General features: G+C 32.3%; 1 protein-coding gene across 10 annotated transcripts in view; it reads left to right on the top strand.

Annotated features, from left to right (window-relative positions):
- LOC117117650 (rho guanine nucleotide exchange factor 6-like) overlaps positions 1–22,989 on the top strand; it is a 74,683-nt gene that overhangs the window by 44,845 nt on the left and 6,849 nt on the right. For 5 of the 10 annotated variants that reach the window (XM_033262029.1, XM_033262028.1, XM_033262032.1 and 2 more), the window contains 6 exons: positions 5,094–5,240; positions 6,464–6,694; positions 11,119–11,320; positions 12,604–12,717; positions 21,300–21,393; positions 22,962–22,979. In XM_033262029.1, coding sequence (XP_033117920.1) covers positions 5,094–5,240; positions 6,464–6,694; positions 11,119–11,320; positions 12,604–12,717; positions 21,300–21,393; positions 22,962–22,979 — 806 coding nt within the window. Of the gene's footprint in view, positions 1–5,093; positions 5,241–6,463; positions 6,695–11,118; positions 11,321–12,603; positions 12,718–16,948; positions 17,010–21,299; positions 21,394–22,961; positions 22,980–22,989 lie in introns of all 10 variants that reach the window. The other 5 variants (XM_033262036.1, XM_033262035.1, XM_033262033.1 and 2 more) reach the window with 5 other exon arrangements.

The raw sequence follows: 22,989 nt of genomic DNA on the forward strand, positions 1-22,989 counted from the left end.
GGGAATGGATGCTCTTCTTTCCTGTGTAGGATTATTGCTGATGTTTACTCATATTCAATTGTAAAGTATTAGTAGGAGATAAATATTAAATAGTTAAGATTGTGCTGTGGAATAAATAACTTGGTTTTACAATGTATTGTTTTTGAGTTGTCATTATTCGTTATTAACAGAGTTGTAGCTGTAGAAGTAAATGTGGGTTGTAGACATTTTAAGTAAGGGTAAGTGATAACATTGGTAAACTCTGAATAATGGGAGTGGAATTTAAGGATGTGTAAGGGGCTTAAATAAAGGTGGATAGAGGGCCATAAAATTTGCTTCGCCCAACATAATTAGATCGCTGATTAAAAATTAACATCAGCAACTGTGCATTAAACAATCCCAACATTTTTGATAATGATCAAAAAGATTGAAACATTGAATCTCAAAATGTCTCTCTTTTTTTGGAGTTACTGTCTTTTCGTTTTATCCCAACATTTGTGAATTTTCTATTTATCAAACCAATTGAATTGAGCTTTACCAGAGAGTATAGAACTGCAATACAAAAAGAAAAGTTTCACCTATCATGGATCAAAATTATGGAATTCATTATCAGAAAAAGCAAAAAATGCTAAAGATTTAAAGAGTTTTAAAAATATTGTGTCAAACCTGACCAGTTTTTGAAACCGCAGATTTTATTATTTCAAATTTGAAATTTTTTAAAAGTAGTATTTAGTTCCTAATTTTTACAGTTGGTAGGTTTTTACTTTTCCATGTTTGTTTTCCCTTTCTTTTATCTTATCAGTAGTTTAAGTACACGGCCTCTTGGAAGACCAACCTTTGTAAAAAGATTGAAATGAGTATCCGTGGATAAATAAAGTTATTATTATTAAGAGGTCCGACTCCTGGGGTTTCGTTGGGACACAATCCCATCTCAAGAAAAGTACTACCACAAACTAGAGGGCGTCCTTCAAAAGAACTTAAAAATAGTTTGTAAATAGGTCGCCCCCATCCTGTGGTAGTACCTTTTGAACGTTTCAATGTGTGTATACAAAATGAATGAAGGCAGTCAGACCTCTTCCACTTCTATAGTGTTTGCCTTTATTAACAGTTTTGATGTTCATTACATGAATATCATCTTTAGAAAACTATTACTAAAGGTCAGGTCAAGTTAATTGGTTTGATAAATAGAAAATTCTCACATCGTATCTACAAACCAGATGAATATTTTCAACTAAATCTAAAGACATTTATTCCTACCACAAAAAATGTCTTCACTTTTTTTAGCGAATGTGACTTTACACATTACTTATTTCCTTCTTGTAATTGGTGCGTTCCTGCTGACAAACATGAGGCAAATTTGGAAAAAAAAAAAGACATTTATTAGAGTCTAAAGGGACCATACTTTTTTAATGGTTATTGATGGACCTGGTTTAATGGGAACTTGGGAGGGAATCTTGAGTTGCAAAAACCTAGAATACATGCAGTTATCTAGGGATAAAATGAAACTACAGGTTCCCTCCAATTAAAGACCCCTCCAATTAGAAGACCACTTTTTGGTAGCCCCCAAATGAATAATTTTCTGATTAAAGTCCATGAAAACCCCAGTCCTAAAAGTGGTATTTAATTAGACGGAAACCTGTATTAAGTCTCCTTGACACAAATTCAGTTATCAAAAAAATCACATTGATCTAACTGTTTTTCACTTATTTTAGATAAAGTGGCTTTTTAAGCATTGACAAATTTTGCTAATAATTTCATTTTCCACTTGATGTATAAAGTGATAATATATCAAACTAATTAAATCGTCTAATTCAAGTTGTGTTTATTCTCTTGTGCATAAATTATTTAATTTAGTTTGCATAAGTTTACAAACCCCAGTTATAAAAGTGGTCTTTAATTAAACGAAAACCTGTATTAAGTTTCCTTGACACAAATTCAGTTATCAAAAAAAATCACATTGATCTAACAGTTTTTCATTTATTTTGTAAAGTGGCTTTTTAAGCATTGACAAATTTTGCTAATAATTTCATTTTCCACTTGATGTATAAAGTGATAACGTATCAAACTAATTAAATCATCTAATTCAAGTTGTGTTTATTCTCTTGTGCATAAATTATTTAATTTAGTTTGCATAAGTTTACAATAAAGCTAGCCACTTATCAGACTTTGTTTCAAAGTCCTGTACCTGTGGATTTTTGTCTGAGTGTCTAGCCTATTACCCCTAGACAATCACCGGCTAGACAAACAGCCAAGTTCTGTGATTACAATCAATCCGCAGACCGTGCTTATCAGGGAACCGTGAAATTTATTCGCATTCGTTTCAATTTGTTCCATCTCATTGGCCATTACCTATGCATCACCAGGTAACTATTGCTTTAAAACGTAACCTGATGACCTTTAATAATTTTCATGATATAGATAATAATAATATTAGAGTTTCGCAATAATACATTGTATACATAATATTTTTATTTTTTAACTTATTGTAATTATTTACTTTCTAATCTTTTATAAAAATATATTCTAATTTTGTTTGAAATAAAAAGAAAAAAAGTAACCAGATATTATTTTATACATGTCAAAATAAAAAACGATTGACTGCTATGAAAAATTAGGTACCATCCTAATACTTGAAGTACATTCATTTGTATAATTTATTATTAGCCCTTTATATAGTTTCATTTGTATAATATTAACAGTGTCCCTTTAAAATGATGTTATTTATATACAGTAACTTGAATTTTCCCTTTGAAGTACTTTCATTTGTATAATTTATACATTGTCTTCATAAAATACTCTCATGTGTTAAATGCTCTGTAGTTTATCCCTTTAAAATGCTTTCGTATTCTAATTTATACATTGTCCATTTCAAATATTTTTATTTGTACAATCTACACAAACACACAATTTACAGAAGGAAATGTACAGTAGGATAAAATATTATTCATGCTCATACTGGAAGCAACCTGGGAATCTAACCTTCTGCAACAGGGGAAATACAGATAATGAAGATGATGATGGTACATTTTTTTTAATTCATTGATTTATATAATTTGTACATTGTCTTTTTTGAAAATGTTCTCAATTGTATACTCTATAAAGTGTCCCTTTATAATACTTTTATTTTGTATAATTTATATATATTTATTTCTATAATTTATATATATTGTCTCTTTAAAATACTTTCATTTGTATATTTCATACATTTTCCCCTTAAAATAATTTTTATTAGTATAATTTATACATTACTTTGATTGCTATACTCTAATTACTTTCATTAGTTTAATTTGTACATTTGATAGCATTCTGTCCACAAATATCTGCTGTGTAGGATCCCATTTTTTCTCTGTTAATTCTGGTTGAGTTATTTCAAAGATAGTTCCACTGTGTTTACTTATTAACAGCTGTTTAGGACAGAATGTCAGATCCCCTGTTTGTTTAGTACATGGTGTATCAAGGTTTCTGCTTACAAAACTAGAAAACATTTTATAAAAAAATCCGGTAAAAGCAGTAATCATGAACAGGTAAGGGTGCTTAGTTTATTAGTTCTATTGATGGCTTTGGATTATTCAATCATTTTATGGTTTGAATATGGTTTGTCAAGACGATTTCAAAAGTTAGCTATGGCTTATAAAATATAGCAGTTCATCAGAGATTTCAAATACAGCAGAGCCTTTATTTAGGGGACACTTTGAGACCCATAAACAGTGCCCCTTATTGGGATGTCCCCTAAATAGAGGTGAGCTGTAGTTTTAAAAGATATACTTTTCTTCATTCCGTGGCCACTTAATTGAGGTGTCCCAAAGGACAGGTTCTACTATATATAGAGGTTCTTACTGTCGCCAAAGAGGTTACTGGATGTATTTATCGCTGTTAGCAGGATAACTCAGAAACAAGATCATAAGTAATTGAATTTTATGTTGAAAACTTAAGGACAAGATCAAGGTAATCTTCTTTCTCGAGTATAAACAAAACATTGGAATTACCCATCTTTCCCATTAATGCCCTGTGTAAATTATTCGGTGTTGAGGGACAGAGCAACAGTATACAATCTGCGAAGTGACTAATCTCATTCGTTGTTATTCATCCAGTTTTCTTTGTATGCTATCTGTATACTTTGACAATAAATACTGAACATTATTTGTGGAAATCTCAGGACTGTAAAGGTGGATGAAGTTTTGTTATGTCCTGATTAGACTATCAAATTTTATTTGACAAAAACATGTGACATACCTAAATATGGTCATGATGACATCACATCATGACCATATATAGGCACATCATGACTATATATGGGCATACAACAGTTTTTGTGTCAAATAAAATTTGATAGTGTGGACAGCTCTTTAGTTGACAGCTTGCTTTGTTAATGTCTTGTTAAACATTAAAGGCCGTCAGGAGGTTATTCTGATATACAGAGTGGTTGGGATTTGTTTAGTTTTGCGATAGTTTATCTGTCAGTACAGTTCAAATGTTCAAACCAGTTTTTTGCATTTGTAGCTTTAGAAACCTTATTAAGTGCTGCAAAAAAAATATTAAATATTTACTTTGTACTTCAGTCATTATTAAAGGTGCTGTGAATTGTATGTGGTTGTATAGGCCTACTTATTTTGATTTTTAATATTTTACTTTTATTATGTGTATTTTGAAATACGGGGTATATAATGTATGATTAGGTGATGATGCCAATGATTGCAGTGGGTGGGATGATGATGATTATTATAATGGAAGTGAAATCGTGATATTAGGGATGATGGGAATGGTGACAAGGTATTCTTATGTAGTGTTAATGAACATTTTTGATTAATTTTTATGCAATTTTATTGTAAATGTTATGAGTAATTTTGCTTTTATGCAGACAACAATTTTCAACATTTTGTGCATTTTTAATATAAATGAATAAATAGATTTGGTGGTTGTTGTGGTAATAAAAGTAGTAGTACGGGTGTGGTCTTGGTAGATTGGGCAGTGGTTTAAATAGTGATGGAGTAATGAATATAAAAAATGGGATGGCAGTTGTTGGCCATTGAAAACAGCAATGCTCATGATTAAAACACATGGAATCACCTGATCATTTATATGAGCCCCTCTTTTGTTGTTTTTTTTTTTTGCAGAATATTAACACCCTTGGTGGTGTTGTTAAAATGTGGCAATTCTCAGTCATCCTAGACACTATCAAAGAAGAAAGAATATTCCTTCTCTTTCCAAATTTATTAGTTATTCTCTCACCGGATGTGAATATGAGTGGGTTTACTTATGAGGTAAGTACTGTATCTGTATTGGCCTAGATTTTATTAAAAATATATTGTACTTGGTAACACATCTGTGAAAAATATAAATTGCTTACTGTATTTAAAAGTGTCAAATAAATATTAACATGTTCACTGCCAAGCATTTTTCCAAGTTCCATCCCATACGCTAAGGCATAAAGAGGGCCACCATAATGAAAATCACTCCCATTAATGAAACACAAGCAAACATACAGTCTTTATTTTTCATTACTTCCACATCTTCTCTGAACCGCCAGGGTGGAAGCTTGTGTTCTGGCAACCACTGCCGCCAGCAAGTATACGTACAATACAATAGTGGTATAGTATGTTTCGACTCGAGTGGACGTAAATCCAAGTTCTTGGTGCCACAAGTAAACTTTGTCGGACATGAACTCGCGTCCCTGGCAGCGAACATGTTCTTCCAATGGGGCAGAGATCAAATTTTTAATATATATAAAGTTTTTACTATAAAAATTACCAGCCAATTTAGGCGTTAAAGAATATAAGAACTATATTATATATGCATCTGTATGTATGTCTATAAACCTTAGTGGAGTAACTAATGTCCTTACTCCGTAATACAGTTAGGGTAGGGGTATGCGAGTCATTAGGCCTTAGTGGAGTTACGTCCTTACCTCATAATGCATAGTTCAGTTTGGGTTGGGGTATGCAGGTTAGTTCAGTTAGGCTAAGTGTATGCCGGGTCAAGATCAACAAATGAACAAAATGATGTAGCCAGATGAAATTCATTGAGAAGATTTATATAGGCAGTATAATCAAGTCCTTTTTTTTTTGTTGCATGGCTTATTTTGTTTGGTATTAAACACTATAATAAAGATATAATCTCTGTGTTGAAAGTAAGCATTACTATTAAAATCCAATGTTTCCTAAAACGATAATCATATCAGCCAAAATCAAACATGAAAGTATGTCTATCTTGTATCAATATGTTTGATGATTCAATGTACATGTGTATGCACAGAGTATCATGTCTGCTCTTCCTAATGTGTAGTTTATCTCTAGCTAATATAAGAAGTAGATTGATATTAATGTTGGTAAGGTAAATGCTGCATAGACCTCTACGGAAGCCTCAATTCCGATATGCCACTGTACACATTTTTGTTCAAATTTCTATTGTTGACTTGTTTTTCATTATCTCCGTCACGTTTTTACTAAGGTCTGCTGTGTAACCACAACAATATATGTATTTGCAGGGTAAAATAACATTGCCAAATTTACGTTTGACGCGGGTCGATGATACTGAGGTGGTTACAAATGCATTTGAAATGTCAAATAATGGCGCCGACAAAGTTCTACTCTCGGCTAGTACTTTAATGGAGAAGGAAGAGTTTATTGATGAAACAGAGAGGTTACAGAATCAACAACCAGCCCCGGTAGTTGTGATGCGGCGTGATAAAAAACAACAGGAAATACAAATGTCAGATGTAAGTGTGATATCATTTTCTTTAGCTATTCATATAATAATGATATATTTATTATTACTATTAATTTTCTGTTAATATATTTATTGTTATTTTCATTGTTTTTATGTATTGTTGCATGTATGTATTTAGGGCAAATAAAAAAAATTTATTAGATTATCACTCCCGCGCGTGTCAAAAATTCATGCGGGAATTAAAAAAAAGTGTTGTTTTTTTTTGCCGCATCAATTATTATTATTCAACAATAACTGTACAATTTTGTGACTTCAAATACATTTTCTTTAAAAAACTATAAAATTAAACCAGTTTTTATAAAATATTTACAATTACAGGCCAAACATAAACATTCCCTCCCTCAAAGATAAAAACAAAATCGAAATAATCTATTGTTCCGATTAAAAAAAAAAAAAGACCGCCCTTTTTTAAATCTACATCTCATGCCACTGTTTTGTTATGGCAATCAATTGATGTTCATGAATTTAGGGTCAAACATTATTAACGGGTCATCTTTCTTTTTGGCAATATTATTATTACTATAATATTATTTCGAAAAATGTCATAGGGGTGATTTTTATTCCTACCTGACGTGATATCATACCGAATACTCAGTACGTCCCCAAATACTACCGGGGAAAAAAATTGCAAATGATTTTGGGTGGGAATTGAACCCATGAACTCCAGGTAACTAGGCTGATGTCTTAACCACTAGACCACCGAGCTTGCACTTTGTGATGAATCCGATCCCCTAGTAGCAGCGGGTACTATAAGTGCTATTACGATGTGTGTTTACATCAGGAAAATACCTTAGGAGTAATGTTTTGCCTTACCTGATGTGTTACTGTACCGAATACTCACATACTTGGAGACGTATTGAGTATTCGGTATGATAACATGTCAGTTAGGGCAAAACATCACTCCTATGATATTTTACGTGAATCATATGAGGATGATGTATTTATTATTTTGCTGTTATGTATTTATTGTTATTTTTATTGTTTTTTATGTATTGTTGCATGTATGCATGTTTATTCTTCAAATTCAATTTTTCTTATGTCATCTTGTTTTTTCTCTTGGTGTTTTTTTTTTCTCCTTTAATTTGTTGTGTCTATTGGGTCCTTTTGTTGTGACAGTTTTTATATATTTAGATCGCTTTATTGTAATTGTAATTTTTTGTAACCCATTAAATAGTATTTTGTTGTGCAATTTTTTGTAATACAGACAATTTTAGCTTTGTTACTACCTTTTTTTATTTATGTATTTATCTTTTATACCGTAATAAATGAATAAATAAATTGTATAAGGACATGGCTGTAAACTGCATATTCTTGGAAGACAGGAAATAAACCATAATCATTTTATAGTTTCATCCTTTAATTGCCAATTTGCTTGCCAAATTGGAATATTATACTAAGTGAACAATGGTCTTCATTGTACTAAATTAGTCACACTTTCTACTCTACATCTCATCCAACTGTTTTGTCACTCAATTGCCGATATCTATAGTCCTCTGCAAGCAATGTTTGATAGCGCTGTTACATTATGTCAGAAACCAAATCATGGTTAGGATAAATAAAAAATAATATCTTGTTTAAAACAATTTGATAAAATATGAAATGCTCTTTACTTTGTTTGAAGTCATGTACATTGAACTTTCAAAACAATAATACTTCCACATAAATCAAACAAACATCAGTACTCGGTTAAATCTTTCTGAGCGAATGTTGCCATTCATGCACTTGAAATTTGTATGATTAAACTGATCACGTATACAGTATTTGCAACATCCTATTATCTGTCCTTTAGCCACATGTTTAGTTAAAAACTTTTGCGTATTTAATGGCAATGTTATATGTGCATATTAAAAAAATCGTCTTTGTGCGCTGAATCCAAGTGCGAATATCGGTACAAGATGGCCAGTGTAAAGTTACACTTTGTCTTGGTCGATCAATTAAGTCCTGAAGCTCACATGAAACTATATAATCCATATTATGAACTGTGATAGTAGCAATTTCACAATCAGTTGAGTCTCTACACACTACAAACACTGCTATACACATTTATATTTATGTATACTGTATATTTATTCTATTATATACATTAGATATCGTCTTTTTCAATTTCATGCCAACAGCTTTAATACTGTAGGTGTTAAGCTTAATGGTGTACATGTGTTTGGCATGAACTCAAACAGTCAGATTCGATACACAAGCATCCTTGTCAACATGAACTCTCTTGGCATGAACAGCATTATCCCACACTGCGATCTAATTCAATTTCTCCACTTCCTTCTACACCCCTAAAGTTCAATAGCATGTAAGCCCACACTGAAAGAAAGAGATCATATTCTCTCTGGAGACGGAGTGTATTTTCCCCGATGATGCTTTCGGGCACAGGTGACTTAAAGGAAACAGTGACGCTGAATCGCTGACGCAATGCTATCATTAATGCTGCTAATATGATTAGTTGATTTGCAGAAAATTAATTTGAAGAGAAGAGTTTTTTTTTGTGTCTGTGGTTGGATGTACATCCTGTAAATCTTTCGTAGTTGTGAAGAATAAAAATTTGTGTAGGCTATTGTGGCAGTTAAGCAACTAAGCCGTTTTTACTCATTCAAAATGGTTTCAACAAAACTTTGGCAGGCATATCTCCGACAGGAGGTAAACAGTGTTTTAGTCTTCCTAGGAGAGGTGAGTTTACATTGAATTTTACCTCGTAAATAAAAGTGCATAATCCTTAGAGGTTGGATAATGTTTCTGTCATATCTATTCTGCTGGTTATTATTTCTAAAGCCAATTTTTGGATGGAACAAATGGTTATTGGTTTTAAATTTGTAAAGCGCAAAATACAAAAAGTCTATGTGCTGTAAACGCAAGTGTAGAGATGTGCAGCGACCATAAAAGAACACTCCCCACTTGACTATTTCAACTATTATATATATTTTTTATTGGCAATTGATTTCACCAAATACCCACATAAAGTATGTATAAGACACAAATAATGGATCTTCCTAGAATGTCAATTAAACTGAACAGAAATGTGCTTGTCCCTCAAATGCACGTTTGAGACTTAAGCAACAATATCCAATTGGTGGGGCTCACAGAAGTGTCTGTTGGTCGACTTTAGACTAAAACCCTAGATATTTTGATTTTATGCCTGTGGCATATGCCCAATGTCATAACGCCCGTGGAGAGGGCCCTGTGGCTTCCTGAGGCTAGGGGCCCTTTTTTGGTCCAAGTCGCCAATTCCATAGTACGATTTTAGACGTGCTCGTTTTTAATAATGTGTGTCAATGTACATGTTTTTAAAGACAAAATAAATGATAATCTATAAATGGCGGATCAAAGAATTTGAAATAGATGGGTCCGAAGGGACTTTCATAGATGAAGGGTCTTTACTACTTCAGCCCCACCATTGTTGGTGCTAAGGTCTGAAAATTTATGATTACAGCAACCCTAGATGTCCAGAAATGGCACTCAGACCTTTTTTTTTTTACAAATCTATATTTTAAATTGATATGTCCTACAGTCATACATTATGCTGTTATGTATCAACAGAGCTCTTTTAAATCAGGGTTGTAGATCCCTATGGGCTGCGGCCAAACAGGGGCCCCCAGGGGCCGGGGGCCCCTGCTGACCCAGAGCGCATAGGCGTTACACCATTGCATATACAATGTCATGCAGTCTGCGGATTGTTGTTGGCATTGCGAAACACCCCATCGTGTTGGGTTCTCCATGGAATAACATTGTTAAATGACAGTCTGCGCATATTTTACATGGCTTAAGAGGGTTTATGAACGCATCATGCTGTAATTACTGTCATCGAAACACATTTCCTAAAGCATAAAAGTTTGTACAATCTTCAACGCTCCACCTGTGCTCTAACACATTTCACTAAGTACCAATGCCAATTTTGAGTTTCCTGTTTAACATTCAGAAAGGATATAAAAGTCATGTACTACCGGTATCAAAGCCAATCGACATGATAAATAATTTTTGATAGCAATGAAAAAAATTTCTTGTGATACTTTAAATGAATAGTATACCACATGAATTTCCTATTATTTATCCACCATGTAAACCTTTAAACTTCAATTTGACAAGTAATCAATAAAGTTAATTTACAAACTATCTATCATAATAATTGAATTTATGACATCTGACAAAGGCGCTGAATTAGACACACCATACCTTTGAGGTCGGTGGCTATAATATTTGAGAGGTCAAAGGTTTGAGCCCAGTTTCAATGTTTTGTTTCAATAATATTTATCTATATTGCATTATAATGTAGTTTTATGTTTCAGGAATTTTTTTTTCTAAATGTTTATAATGGTTATATTTTGATAGTGCAAAATAGTAATTGTCTCTATACTATATCTATAACTACAATATTTTATATATAAGATTCGCATTTTTTTTACCTCTTTTCAGATCACAAGTAGAGTAGAAAACACAAATAATGCAAGAAACCAAGATGTTCCATCACCGCCACCAATCAAATTAAGGAGCGTCAGCTTTCTGCGTCCGGCTCCACCCATCAGCCCCCACACTGTATGGAATATGAAAGGGGAAGGGGTCGTGAAAAGTCCCAAGTCTTCACGCAAGCTATTGACATCAGTCAAAAAGAAGCAAGGTTAGTTCTCTCTCCACCCAAAAGTATGAATAGGTACCTGGTGTGGTTGCCTGCTCCTGTGCTGATTTTATCAGCTACACTTAAGATTGAGGACCGTGGAAAAAAGTGCTCTGTATGGTACGATCTACTCTTTACACTTTTACATAAAACTGATAAAAATTGCCAATTAAATTACAGTACATAGATTCCAAAACCATGGCCACACCTAAGTCCCCTCCTTTCTCCAAACAACATTGGACCTGCTTTATTTAAGACCCTGCACACCACAACCTCCACCCCCCATCAGTAAGTAGGTCAGTTGTGTACTTTATGTAGTGTGGCTTACACTAAGAAAATTATTGACATAAATGCAGATAAACTAGGCAAAATACAGTACAAAAAATAAATAACTTTTGCTCATACAGAACAAACATTTAATATGTTGTAACTGCCAATAAATTATCATGGAAAATGAAACAATTTTAAGTCTTTGTTTTTATTACTAATAAATACTTTATTGTTTTTCAAATCACTATTAATTTACACTTTTGTTTATTAATTTATAATTATTTCCAAATTATAAAACCTAATTTAAACATTTATTTCTGTTTTGAGATGAAGCCAAGTAAATGTTTAAATTACTCATAAACAGTAAATTATTTAGGAACTCAAGAAAATAATGACAAGTGATATTTTTAGTACATGCTGATTATTTATAATCATAATATTTATTCAGCAAAATGAGTAAGAGGCAGGAAAAGAGTAGTTAATTAGCAAGAGCTTAAATAGAAAACTTTTTTTACTGTACCATCATATTCAGGCAAAGACCAGCCAAACCAGTCACTCGTCGCAAATCGTGTTTCAGAGATAATTGCCAAAACATGCTGGAATGTTAACATTTTTAAAATCTATTTTTATTGCATTAAACTAACCTTTATATATCTATACATCATGCTATTTTGTTATTTTCCCCATTTTTAATGTTAAAACAACAATTTTTAACAATTTGGTGATGGTTTTCGAGAGAAAAATGTCTCAATTAATGTTCTTTAAACAGCTGTATGTTTAAACTTTACAAATTTGGAAAATATCTATTCATAATACCTTATATCTGTTAATGATCTCTATATGATATATATGCTACAAAACAGAATATATTAAATAATTTAATTTCTTTTTTGTGTAAATTTCAAGATCTGAAATTAGCAAATTTGGACCATATTTTTTCATAATACATTGTATAATTTTTTTTCTGCTATGATTATTAGATTCTAAATTTATTTCATTTTTTGTGTATTTTTCAGCTGCAAAATTAGCAAATTTTCAAGTTCAAAGGTTAGAACACCAGGAGGAGGATACTCAGATACTGAAAGTGATAGAAGCGTATTGCTTTTCATCAGGAAACTCGCGCATATCAGGTAACACACACAGCGACTCCTACAAAAATTACAAATACAGGTTGTATGCTGCCCTCAAGTACAACAAAATTATAATATATTACATATTTAGAGATAACATGAATATATCCACTTTAATGCTTTATATATAATACAGGTTTTTTGCCTGGAATTTTTTTTTTATTGTTTATTATTTTCACACTATTATTTTTATTCTAACTTAAATTTTTGCCTTCTTTAATTATCTTGCCTCTAGAGGTTTATGAAATTCTGTTTAGAACTTTTAGTTTCTTTTGGACTAGTACCACTGCCTATCTATGGGATGGCTAGCATAACATCATTGAAACAACCTGTGCCAGTGGATTTCTTCTCTTTGTCATAAATAAGTAGCGCCCTCATTGAGATTCTAATTGAAGTTTATAAATCAGGTGTTTCTAGTAATATGAGATACAGTACACTGCACCCTTCATAATTTTGATACCCTCTAATTTGAGACCACTTTTTTAAAGAACCAAATAACAATCTTAAATTTTTTAACACAAATCTAACCCTCTAATTATGGAGGCTGAACCCCGAGACCACCCCATTTTTAAGGTTCCATAAAGCTGGTCTCGAATTGGGGTGAGGGTGAATTGTATATTGAAAGCTGGGCACACACTGTGTCGGCCCGTTGTACAAAAACAATCAAATTCTTCTCTGCTCTCAGTGAGTACTTGACATTGCAACGCCATTTGCTAATTGTTGGTGGCAAACTCAGCAGTTCGTCATTAAAAACAATCTGTTACACGTCCCGTGACACATTGCGTTCTTTATGGAATTTCATATGCTGTCGACCGTCTGTACAGTGTGTGCCCAGCTTAACCTGTTTGATACGTTTAACAGTACTTAGAGGAGTACATTGCTGATTTCGAATAATGGTTTGCATCAGGAAACTTATAATAGGAATGATGTTTTGCTCAGCCTGATGTATTATCATACTGTACGCTCATGGTATCCCCAAATAACTTTAAGTGGCAATCAAATTCAGCATCATTATCATTTACATTTTGAGTCCATGTTCATTCTGATCATGGGTTGGACTTTTTCTTCATTTAATGACAGATTTCCAAGCTTCTCTGCTCTGAACCGATTCCCAACTTTCCTTTTCCCTAAGGTTGTGGGTCTTATATTTCTGGTGTACCGTAAGCTATAGAAAATTTGAATAGATGCTAAATGTGGAATTCTCAAAAACAAATTTAGGATTTAGATGGATTTAGGTGTGGCTGGAGTCTGAGCATTTATTTTAGTAAACGATAGCAATCATCTTGAAAGTAGAAGCCAATAGTGGAAAAAAAGGGGAAGCAGACTTATTAAAAAGTCATGAAAATAATTTAAAATGTAATTATGAAATTGATTAATATTAAAAATTGATATTTTTTACCATGGCTGGTTTGAGAAAAGATTTAGTTCATTGTTGGCTTTTTGGGGGGTTTTCTAATTTGTTTTATAAATTAAATTTTACAAATATAATGACTTGATTAGATTTTTTTTAGAAATAATAGTAATAGGGACAAAATATTTGTTTTGCAAAAACCCAACTGACCTAAAATCAGAAAAAAAAGCTAGGATCTAGTTTATATGGGGTGTTTTTGGCTGTTTTGGAAATTTTTTTAAATATTTATTTCATTCTCATTAGTACTCTCTTCAATCTAAGAATGGAACTAGACATATGAGTTGCAAACTTATACCCATTTCACACTGCCAATACTTTGCTTACAGTAACAACTAGTTACCAGTTGTAATTAGGTTTGTGTATAGTGTGAAAGCAAATTCACGTAAAATATCGCAGGGGACCCCTGTGATATCTCTGAAGAAAAGCAGTCCTTATCTATGTCCTGAGATTCACTGTGCATGCGTTCATACTGCTATCAGGCAACGGAAAACATAACCTAGATATCTAGGCCTACTGCTATTCGCCCGTGATTTCGCATGGTTTGGATTACTGGGTGCGAAACAAAAAAGTATCTTTGGAGATCATAGTTGTTAAAACTTGTTACTAATTGTTTAAAGTGGAAAGATTTTCTGTTAGTGTGGGAAGGGTATGAGGCCTAGGAAGTGGAATAGCTTTAGTCATGAGGGAAAAATAACCAGCAGTCACTGAACTCGAATCCAGGTCTTTTGGATTGAAAGACGAACATCCTAATTGTGAAATTTTCATGTACAGAATAAAATACAAACTAATGCAAAAGTATCAAAATGTATGTTGTCACTTACATTTACCCAGGAAAGATTTCTGAGAATATTCTTCCAAGTTATCTAGTGTAGTTGTTTTTTTAAAGGGAATGGCATTTTCTATGTAGTTTTCAGTTGTTCGAGCTGTATTGTTATTGTATAAGAAACTTGTAGAAGCTAAAAAATTAGTTTATCAGCAGTCTCATTTTAATTTACAACTTCCAACACTATGTAATATTGTAATTATAATACTACTTTAACTGGAGAAATTCCTACATTTTAAGTGTATAAAACAATATGAGCATTGTATGTGATATATGTGTATTTGTACATTTCATGGACTGTATGCTTTGTACATAATACATACGTGTAAAATGCACACATGTGCATTGCATATTCCATATATATTGTTATGGTATATATGTAAAATGCATATATGTGTGATGTGCATGTGTATAATACACTCATGCATTGCATGTTGTAGAAAGTGCACGTGTGCAAACTGCACAAGTGTTCATTGCCTGTACGAGCTTGTACAGTGTGCATTGCATTTTGTACAATACGTTGCAAGGAAACTATACACATCTTCCACAATATGTTCTTAACATACTGATATGTTTATCAACCGACCTTTTGCGTGTTTTCTACACGTCTTTTAAAGAGTGCACCTTGTCAGTTTGCATGTGCATTTCCCACATCAGTTCTATATTTTGTTCCAAATACTCATACTAATACAAGACACATATTAAATGTTTTTCCCTCTTCGCTTTTTTGAAATTTGTTAAATTCATTTTTAATTAATTTTAATTTCATTTACATTATATTAAATTAATATGTATATCTATATATTTTTGTTTAAGTTTTCAGAATTATTTTGTAAATTCGTACATATAAGGTATACCATCTCTGTTGAGACCAAACTGGGACCCCCTAACTGCAAAAAAAAAAGGTGGAAAAGAAAATCCCATTAAAATTTAAGTCTAATAGTACCATTGCCGGTCATCTAGAGGTCCCTCACCCCTAAACCATGGTGTGCTGAGGTGATCTGGACCCTCCATTTGAAGGAGTCAAATGTTTTTCCGTATTTTATGATAGATGGTATATCTTTGGTTTTTAGGCAAGACTTTTTTCATACCTTGTTTAGCAAACTTTATTTGAAGGGATGTCAGAAGAAGACAGGTAAAAAAGTAAAAATAAAATTTTAAAACTGCAGTAAAAGCTTATAGGCATAGGAGAAAATAAAAATGAAATTATGTTGACAAATAAGAAAATGTGTTGGTTCAAAAAATATTATTAAGACTTCGGCCCATAATTGAAATTATTTTGGAAAGCGATCTTAATTGCAATATAAACAGTCAAGTCTCAAGTAGTCTTGTGCATTATATTTATTTAGTTGTGAGAAAGAAATAAGATGTCTTGCAAGATTCATTACGGTGACTAGCGTAAAATAAATAAATAAAAAACTAATTTGGTTTTTTTTTTTTAATAAATTTCATCTTTATTTGACTTACCATGATTGACAAATTTCATGAAACAAGGTATAAAAAAGTCAGACCTTATCGACATTATATATTTATTTTATGTATTTATTATCATTTTACTACTGTATTTCTACTACTGTTTTTCCCTTTGATCATTATAAATTCATTTTATGTTGTTTGCTAAAACATTGTTTTTCTCAGTTTTTTTTTTTTTTTGTATCATCACTGTTGTCAATAATCTTATAAATTATTGGTTTCTGCATTTTAAATACATGTGGTAATAATCAGAAGATCAGATCAGAGATGATAATAATCAGATATGAGATGATTGATTGTCACTCACCTCAAATTAACAAATCTTACTGTGGGGGAATATCACTGAAGACAACCAAAAGGCATTTCTACAGGCATTGGCATCTGCATGTTAAGTGAAAAGCATACGACACATACTATATAATTATGCATAGTTCCCTGGCTGTGGATGAATTATGCATGAAAGTGACATGAATATTCATGCAGGCTTAAACCCATGTCTTATTTGTAGACCTTCTCTTTTCCAGTCAGAACCACCGATGTCCAGCCTAACAAGCCAATGGCCAGCCTTACAGTGCGCGGTCCACGGTATATTAGTCGTTCTTGATGATTTACATTTGTAACCGCTTCTAGCCAAAAAGGAAGAAAAAGATAATAACGACTTATAATTTCTTTTTTATAATAATGTTCTACAACAGAACTTAGTGTGTTATGCATAGCATTTCATTGTATTGTGCTAGGTAAACTTACTCCATTCACATCATTCGCATATTCACTCTTGCTTCTTTTAAATACTTTGGTATTAATATGTCTTGTCTTGTATCTCACTTCATGCCAATTTTTGGACTGGAATACTAACGTTACCTTTGCAGATATGTTACCCCCGGTAGTAGACTTGTCTCCTATTGTGTCCTGTACAATAGATTGTTGTCTAGATAGTTATTATGGATCTTGCACTTAAACTGTTCCCTACTTTGGGTATTATTATTATTATCAATATTATTATTAACACTATTATTATTTTCATCATATTTTGACAATTTTTACTGTTAATTAATATCATAATAATAATTATCATCATTCATTATATTATTTTTATTATTTTGTCATCTTTTTTATTATTTTCTTTGCTATCAGTTTATTATTTTTTTGTATCAATTTATTTTATTTTTTTTTTGAAGTGCATTTACCTCTCAAAGTTCATTCTACATTGTTTTTAGCTTGTTAACAAATTGTTTTGAATTTATAATCACTATATTCCTACTTTTCACATTTTTTTATTAACTCTTGACACCTTAATATTTCTTGAAATAAAACCTGTGATGTCAAAGTCCTAATTGCATCATGAATATGTAAATATACAAATTAGCATAATGTTCACCTGCTTTGCACATGGAGTATGACGATTAAACAGTCATGTATTTTGAAGAGGCTAACTTGCACATTTCTAAATACCAATTACGTCTGAATGTTTATTTGGGGAAGGGTGGGGGAAGGGAAAAGATAAATAGATGAGTGGAGTTGTGTTTAAGTGCTGGTTTTCCATTAAAAAAAATTTATGTTCAATCCTAACAAAGTGTTTCAGACTATTTTTTTCCCCAAACAGGAAAAACATCACGGTACTCTCTAAGCTCATTGAAAAACTAGGTTCTAGTGCACTGAGGATCCTAAATTGTCAGCCTTTCACTCCGTAAACATTATACAGGCTTCATCATAAAGCACTGATGGTTGCAAGTAATCAGCAAGTATCAAGGGTCCAAAATGATCAGCTTACCTCTCCCGGGCCTCATTGAATGACCTGGTTATAGAGCATCAAGTGTTGCAAATGATCAGCTCACCACTCCCCAAGAAACATTGATTTGGTTAAAGGTTGCATGCAAATATTAGCTCTCCTCTTCCCAAGCCACATTAAGTGACTTGGTTTTAGAGCATCAAGGGTTGCAAATGGTCAGCTCACCACTCCTGGGCCTCATTAAATGACCTGGTTATAGAGTATCAAGGGTTGCAAATGATCAGCTCTCCCCTCCCCAAGCCACTAAAATGTCTGTTATAGTGCATAAAGGGTTCCAATTGATCAGCTCCCATAAAGAGACTTGGTTATTGAGACCTCAAATGATCACCTACAGGGGCTTCTTTTAGAATTGACGTCCATTAGAAGCAACTGATTTTTTACACATGCTTAAATGCAAATACTTAGGAATAAAATGGCGTATTCATACAGGCATGTCTTTAAGGTTTATTATTGGCTTTTTTGTATTTACTTTGTCTATTGTTCATTCACTCTCCAAGCTTATTTCTTAAACCTCTTTATTGTCTCACCTATTCCACTATTTTCTTGCCTGATTCTTTTGTTAGTATTGTCATCTAGCTCTAATTTTCTGGCTTCTACCCTTTTTGACTTTTGACTGAAGAAATACTAAATGAAAAATTACTAGTTCTATTTGGAAGCTTTGAATTTCTGTCATTTTAGCTTTTGCTTATCAATATTGTATCTCAACCAAGTATTTTACACTAAAGAAGAACACTATTACGTTGTTGAGACCACCCTGGGATATGGAGAATATTGTAGTTTATATAAGTTAATTTCAGGAACTTTTGGAAAATCTTTGATAGCTAAAAAAGAATGAGGGAGCAAAAACATGCACACTTGTTGATTTGATCAGTGCCATTTGATATACCTATTTGATTTATACATTATTTGTGTTCCAAGTGCTACATGCAGCAACTTGATTTGAATAGAGGGGTCCTGGAGGAGCTTTAACAGGAGTAGGGTATAAACCACCTTAGCTCCAACATGCCCCTCTCCCCTCCCACCTGCCTTGAATCCGCCACAATTGATTTACTTCTGCGGGGTAAACTATGTACTACTGTACTATACTCAAGTGCATTTGAACCTAACCAAAACTTAGCACATTGTTTAAATATTAGAAAGCCAACTACAGTAGTTGTGCAATGTCAAGTCAACATATAGGTGTCAACTCAGTATTTTTGAAAGATTGGGGTTTTTCATACTTTCAGATTAAAATTTTATATTATAAAATATTTATATTACATAGTATTAAATATATAATATTTATATTATATATTATTAAATGTAGTACATGTTATAATATAGTAAAGCACTCTGGACTTATTTTTTTGTAAAGCACTATATGGATACCGACATATAGTATTACTATACTACTAAGAAAAAGCGAAAATGCGATAACATATTTTGCAAAATACCCTAAATCATTTTCTGTTATATTAACATACAGGTAGTTGTTTAGAGGTTTTATAGATACCGTAATTAATTTTTGCTGTCACTTTTTTGCCAAATAATTATGGCCTGATTGCTTTCAATGGGTTATATTTTATCCATTTTTCTATTCACCGTATGTTTTGCTTTTTTGTGCTGTGTTATATATTTAATATTACAGCACAAGATAGAGAAATAGAATCATTAGTTTGTTCAAAGAAATTTCTAGCTTGCCACCATTTTTGCATTAATTAATTCCTGAATATATTTTTATTTATTACTTGAATGTTCATTGAAGGGCAGTAGAAACAAAAAATTAACACAAATGCAGTTTCACAGGCAACTATAGCTTGGTGTTTATGGTGATTACCTTCCAATTCCTGGGTCATGGGTTCAAATCATGTGGACTGTCAAAATTGTTAACCAGAATTTTGTTTAAATAAGTTGTTAACGTCCCTCCAAAATAATATCAAACATTGAAACAATGAATAATACAAATAAGATAAGATATATGCATAAATTTGCATATTCATATTATGAGTTTACATATTCATGACTTGTTATCGTTCTCTTTAATAATTAACTTTTTCTTCATCTTGGACAAACAACTTCTCTTCAGTTTGAGTTAACATTCTTATGTAATTCCCTCTGAACATAAGTTTATTTTATACTTATATATTAATGATTTCCAAACATGGGTTAAAGGGCACATGGTCACAGGAGGCAGTACCACCATTTTGGAATATATTTATTGGAAACCAAATTGCCAATGTTGACAGACAAAATTGGGAGGGGATTTTTCACCCATAGCCCTCAATCTGTATCTGCTTCTAAACTAATTTAAAAAAGTTTAGATCTGTAGAAATATATTTTATCGATTTATACTGTTGCTTTAGCCGCAGCTTTCTATCAGATATTTATATATATTGTGTGAAATTATGTCAGAAGATTATATACTCAACAGTTAATATGTACTGAGAGTCTGACAAAAACTCACAAATATTATATAATCAAATATTATATAAGCAAATAATTATATAATGCTTTAATGCTTTGAGTATTAGAATGCGCACAAGGTTCTCAAACTGTTCAGGTTGCATTGTTGTTCTCATATATATATAACATGCAACAATAAGAAATACGAAATCATTACAACAATTTGGAAGTGTTATATCATTTTGATGTAAACATTAATTTTGTTGTAATATATGAGATAGATTTTTCAGGAGGACTTTAGATTTTGCAATTTCTGGAATCATTAATTATTCAGATTGGCTGTGTTTTGAGGTTGGGAAATTAGTTTCCAAATTTGTAAAGATTTATTTGAGTCAATCTAAAACCAGAGACTGTACTAATGGATATGAAACTGAGTATAAATTTAGCCAAACTTACAACACTCTTGTTACGATTTCCCTATCACGCATGTGCAGTAGTTGCAGTATCTATTTGTTAAATAGTCCTCTATAGTCACTTGCACATTTTGGAAATGTCATGCAACATTTTAGTGGAATCTTGGCAAAATATATACAGACGCCATTGCACATCTGGTAAAATACTATTATTTCAATCTTTGCTGCAAAATACCAGGTCCTTGGATTCACGTAGAGTAATTAGTGTAATTTTTTTCTATTTGTTTGCAGTTCAAATGGACAATACTCCTCCCGTTTTTCTGGCCGAAGAAGAGAAAATCATAGTGGAGGAAACTCGGGGTAACGAAACGGTTGTGCAGGAAAAGTAAGTTCCTGTCATACCGCCCCCTATGGTAAGAAGTGGCAAGATAGTCTGTTAGTCTCCTTGCAGCAGTCCATAGTGCACAAGTAGTCAGCAGGCGTGTGCGGAGGCTATAGTGAAACTGCTCATGGCTGCATGCCACTGATCAGATAGGAATTTGCATGCTTGCAATCGAGTTTTAAAATGGTGAATTTAAGCTATAGAGAGCAAATTGTGTCTCAACAAATTTTTATCGCACAGCACATTCCAAAGTTACGCATGCAGGTCATATTTGGGTCTTGTTAATTCTGTAAAATGATTTTTAATATCATTAAAAATTATAATATTACTGTTAAAATAATACAGAATGTTGTATGTAGCACAAAACTATATCCACTTTATCTTAAATCTGCAGTATGGATATGTTATATAGTATTAAAAGTAAAGTTGAACATTTTATAAAAAATTATGAATGAACAAAAAATTAAAATCTAATTAAGCACAAAAACTGGAGCTTGTGCACTTATCAGAAAACAGTTTGAAAAGAGTTTCGGATATGTACAGACCAGTTTACTATCTTTGCAAAAATGGCATCATTTGACCCCCTGCATTTGAGCTCTTGCTAAATTATGTACTTGGTGGAGCAGGTAAAGAAGCTTTGCAAAAAAATTGTAGCGGCGCTAAGAGGAAGGGGCCGAGTCACTACCTTGCCACTTGCTTTCCAGAGAGAGTTTTACTCTTGCTACAGTTGCATGAAAACAGCTTTTGGCTGTGTTTGTCTATTAGTTTATATACGTTTAATATAGTATAGGTTTTTTAGATAGAGATAATATATAGTTATCTCATTATTTACATTTTTCAAATTAACTTATGTATTCTATATTTTCTCGTCTTTTCAAAAATGAAAAAAAAGAAAAGCTATTTGCAAATTTTTGTCTTGTGTGTACTGTACTGTACATGTATAGTAATGTAACAAGTTTTATTCTTTTTTACACAATTATAAATTTGCCCATTGAATTGGAGCATTAGATAGTCAAGATGCTAGCCTTCTAATCCCAGGGTTTTGGGTTCAAATCCTGAAAGAAATCATAAAAAGTAACTTGTAGAAAGTCATTCTGTCCTGTAATTTGAATGTGTTGTTGGTTGTGGAAGGATTTTTTTCATTTTAAAAATGAATATTATAAAATGCTTGGTACATTAAATCAATTTTAGCTGCTTATTCAGAACAACCTCTCACCTATATGCAAATTAACATCTGAATATTAGGTGCAACCTCTACCTACTATGTTTTGAAGGTTTTAAAGGAGACACTGTCCCCTGTTAACAATTTTTTACTGTTTTTTTTTTTTTTTTTTTTTTTTTGTAATTTGCCAGTTGAGCTGTAACTTAGTCTATATGATGGATGCTTTCCAATCCCAGTGTCCTGGGTGTAATTCGACAAACAATAGGATTCTTATTTTTGAAAATGGGGTGTGCATTTGGGATGTTATTCTTTAATGGAGTTTGACTTTTTCAATTTGTTTCCCTACACCAGATGAAATTCTATTAACATGTAATAATTGTGTCATTGTTTTTTATTGTTCACAAACCAGAGGAAATTCCTTCAGAAAGTAATAACTG

The sequence above is a fragment of the Anneissia japonica genome, unplaced genomic scaffold (assembly GCF_011630105.1).
Source record: "Anneissia japonica isolate Jap-2015-1 unplaced genomic scaffold, ASM1163010v1 scaffold3334_len1275209_cov185, whole genome shotgun sequence".
Lineage (NCBI taxonomy): Eukaryota > Metazoa > Echinodermata > Crinoidea > Comatulida > Comatulidae > Anneissia > Anneissia japonica.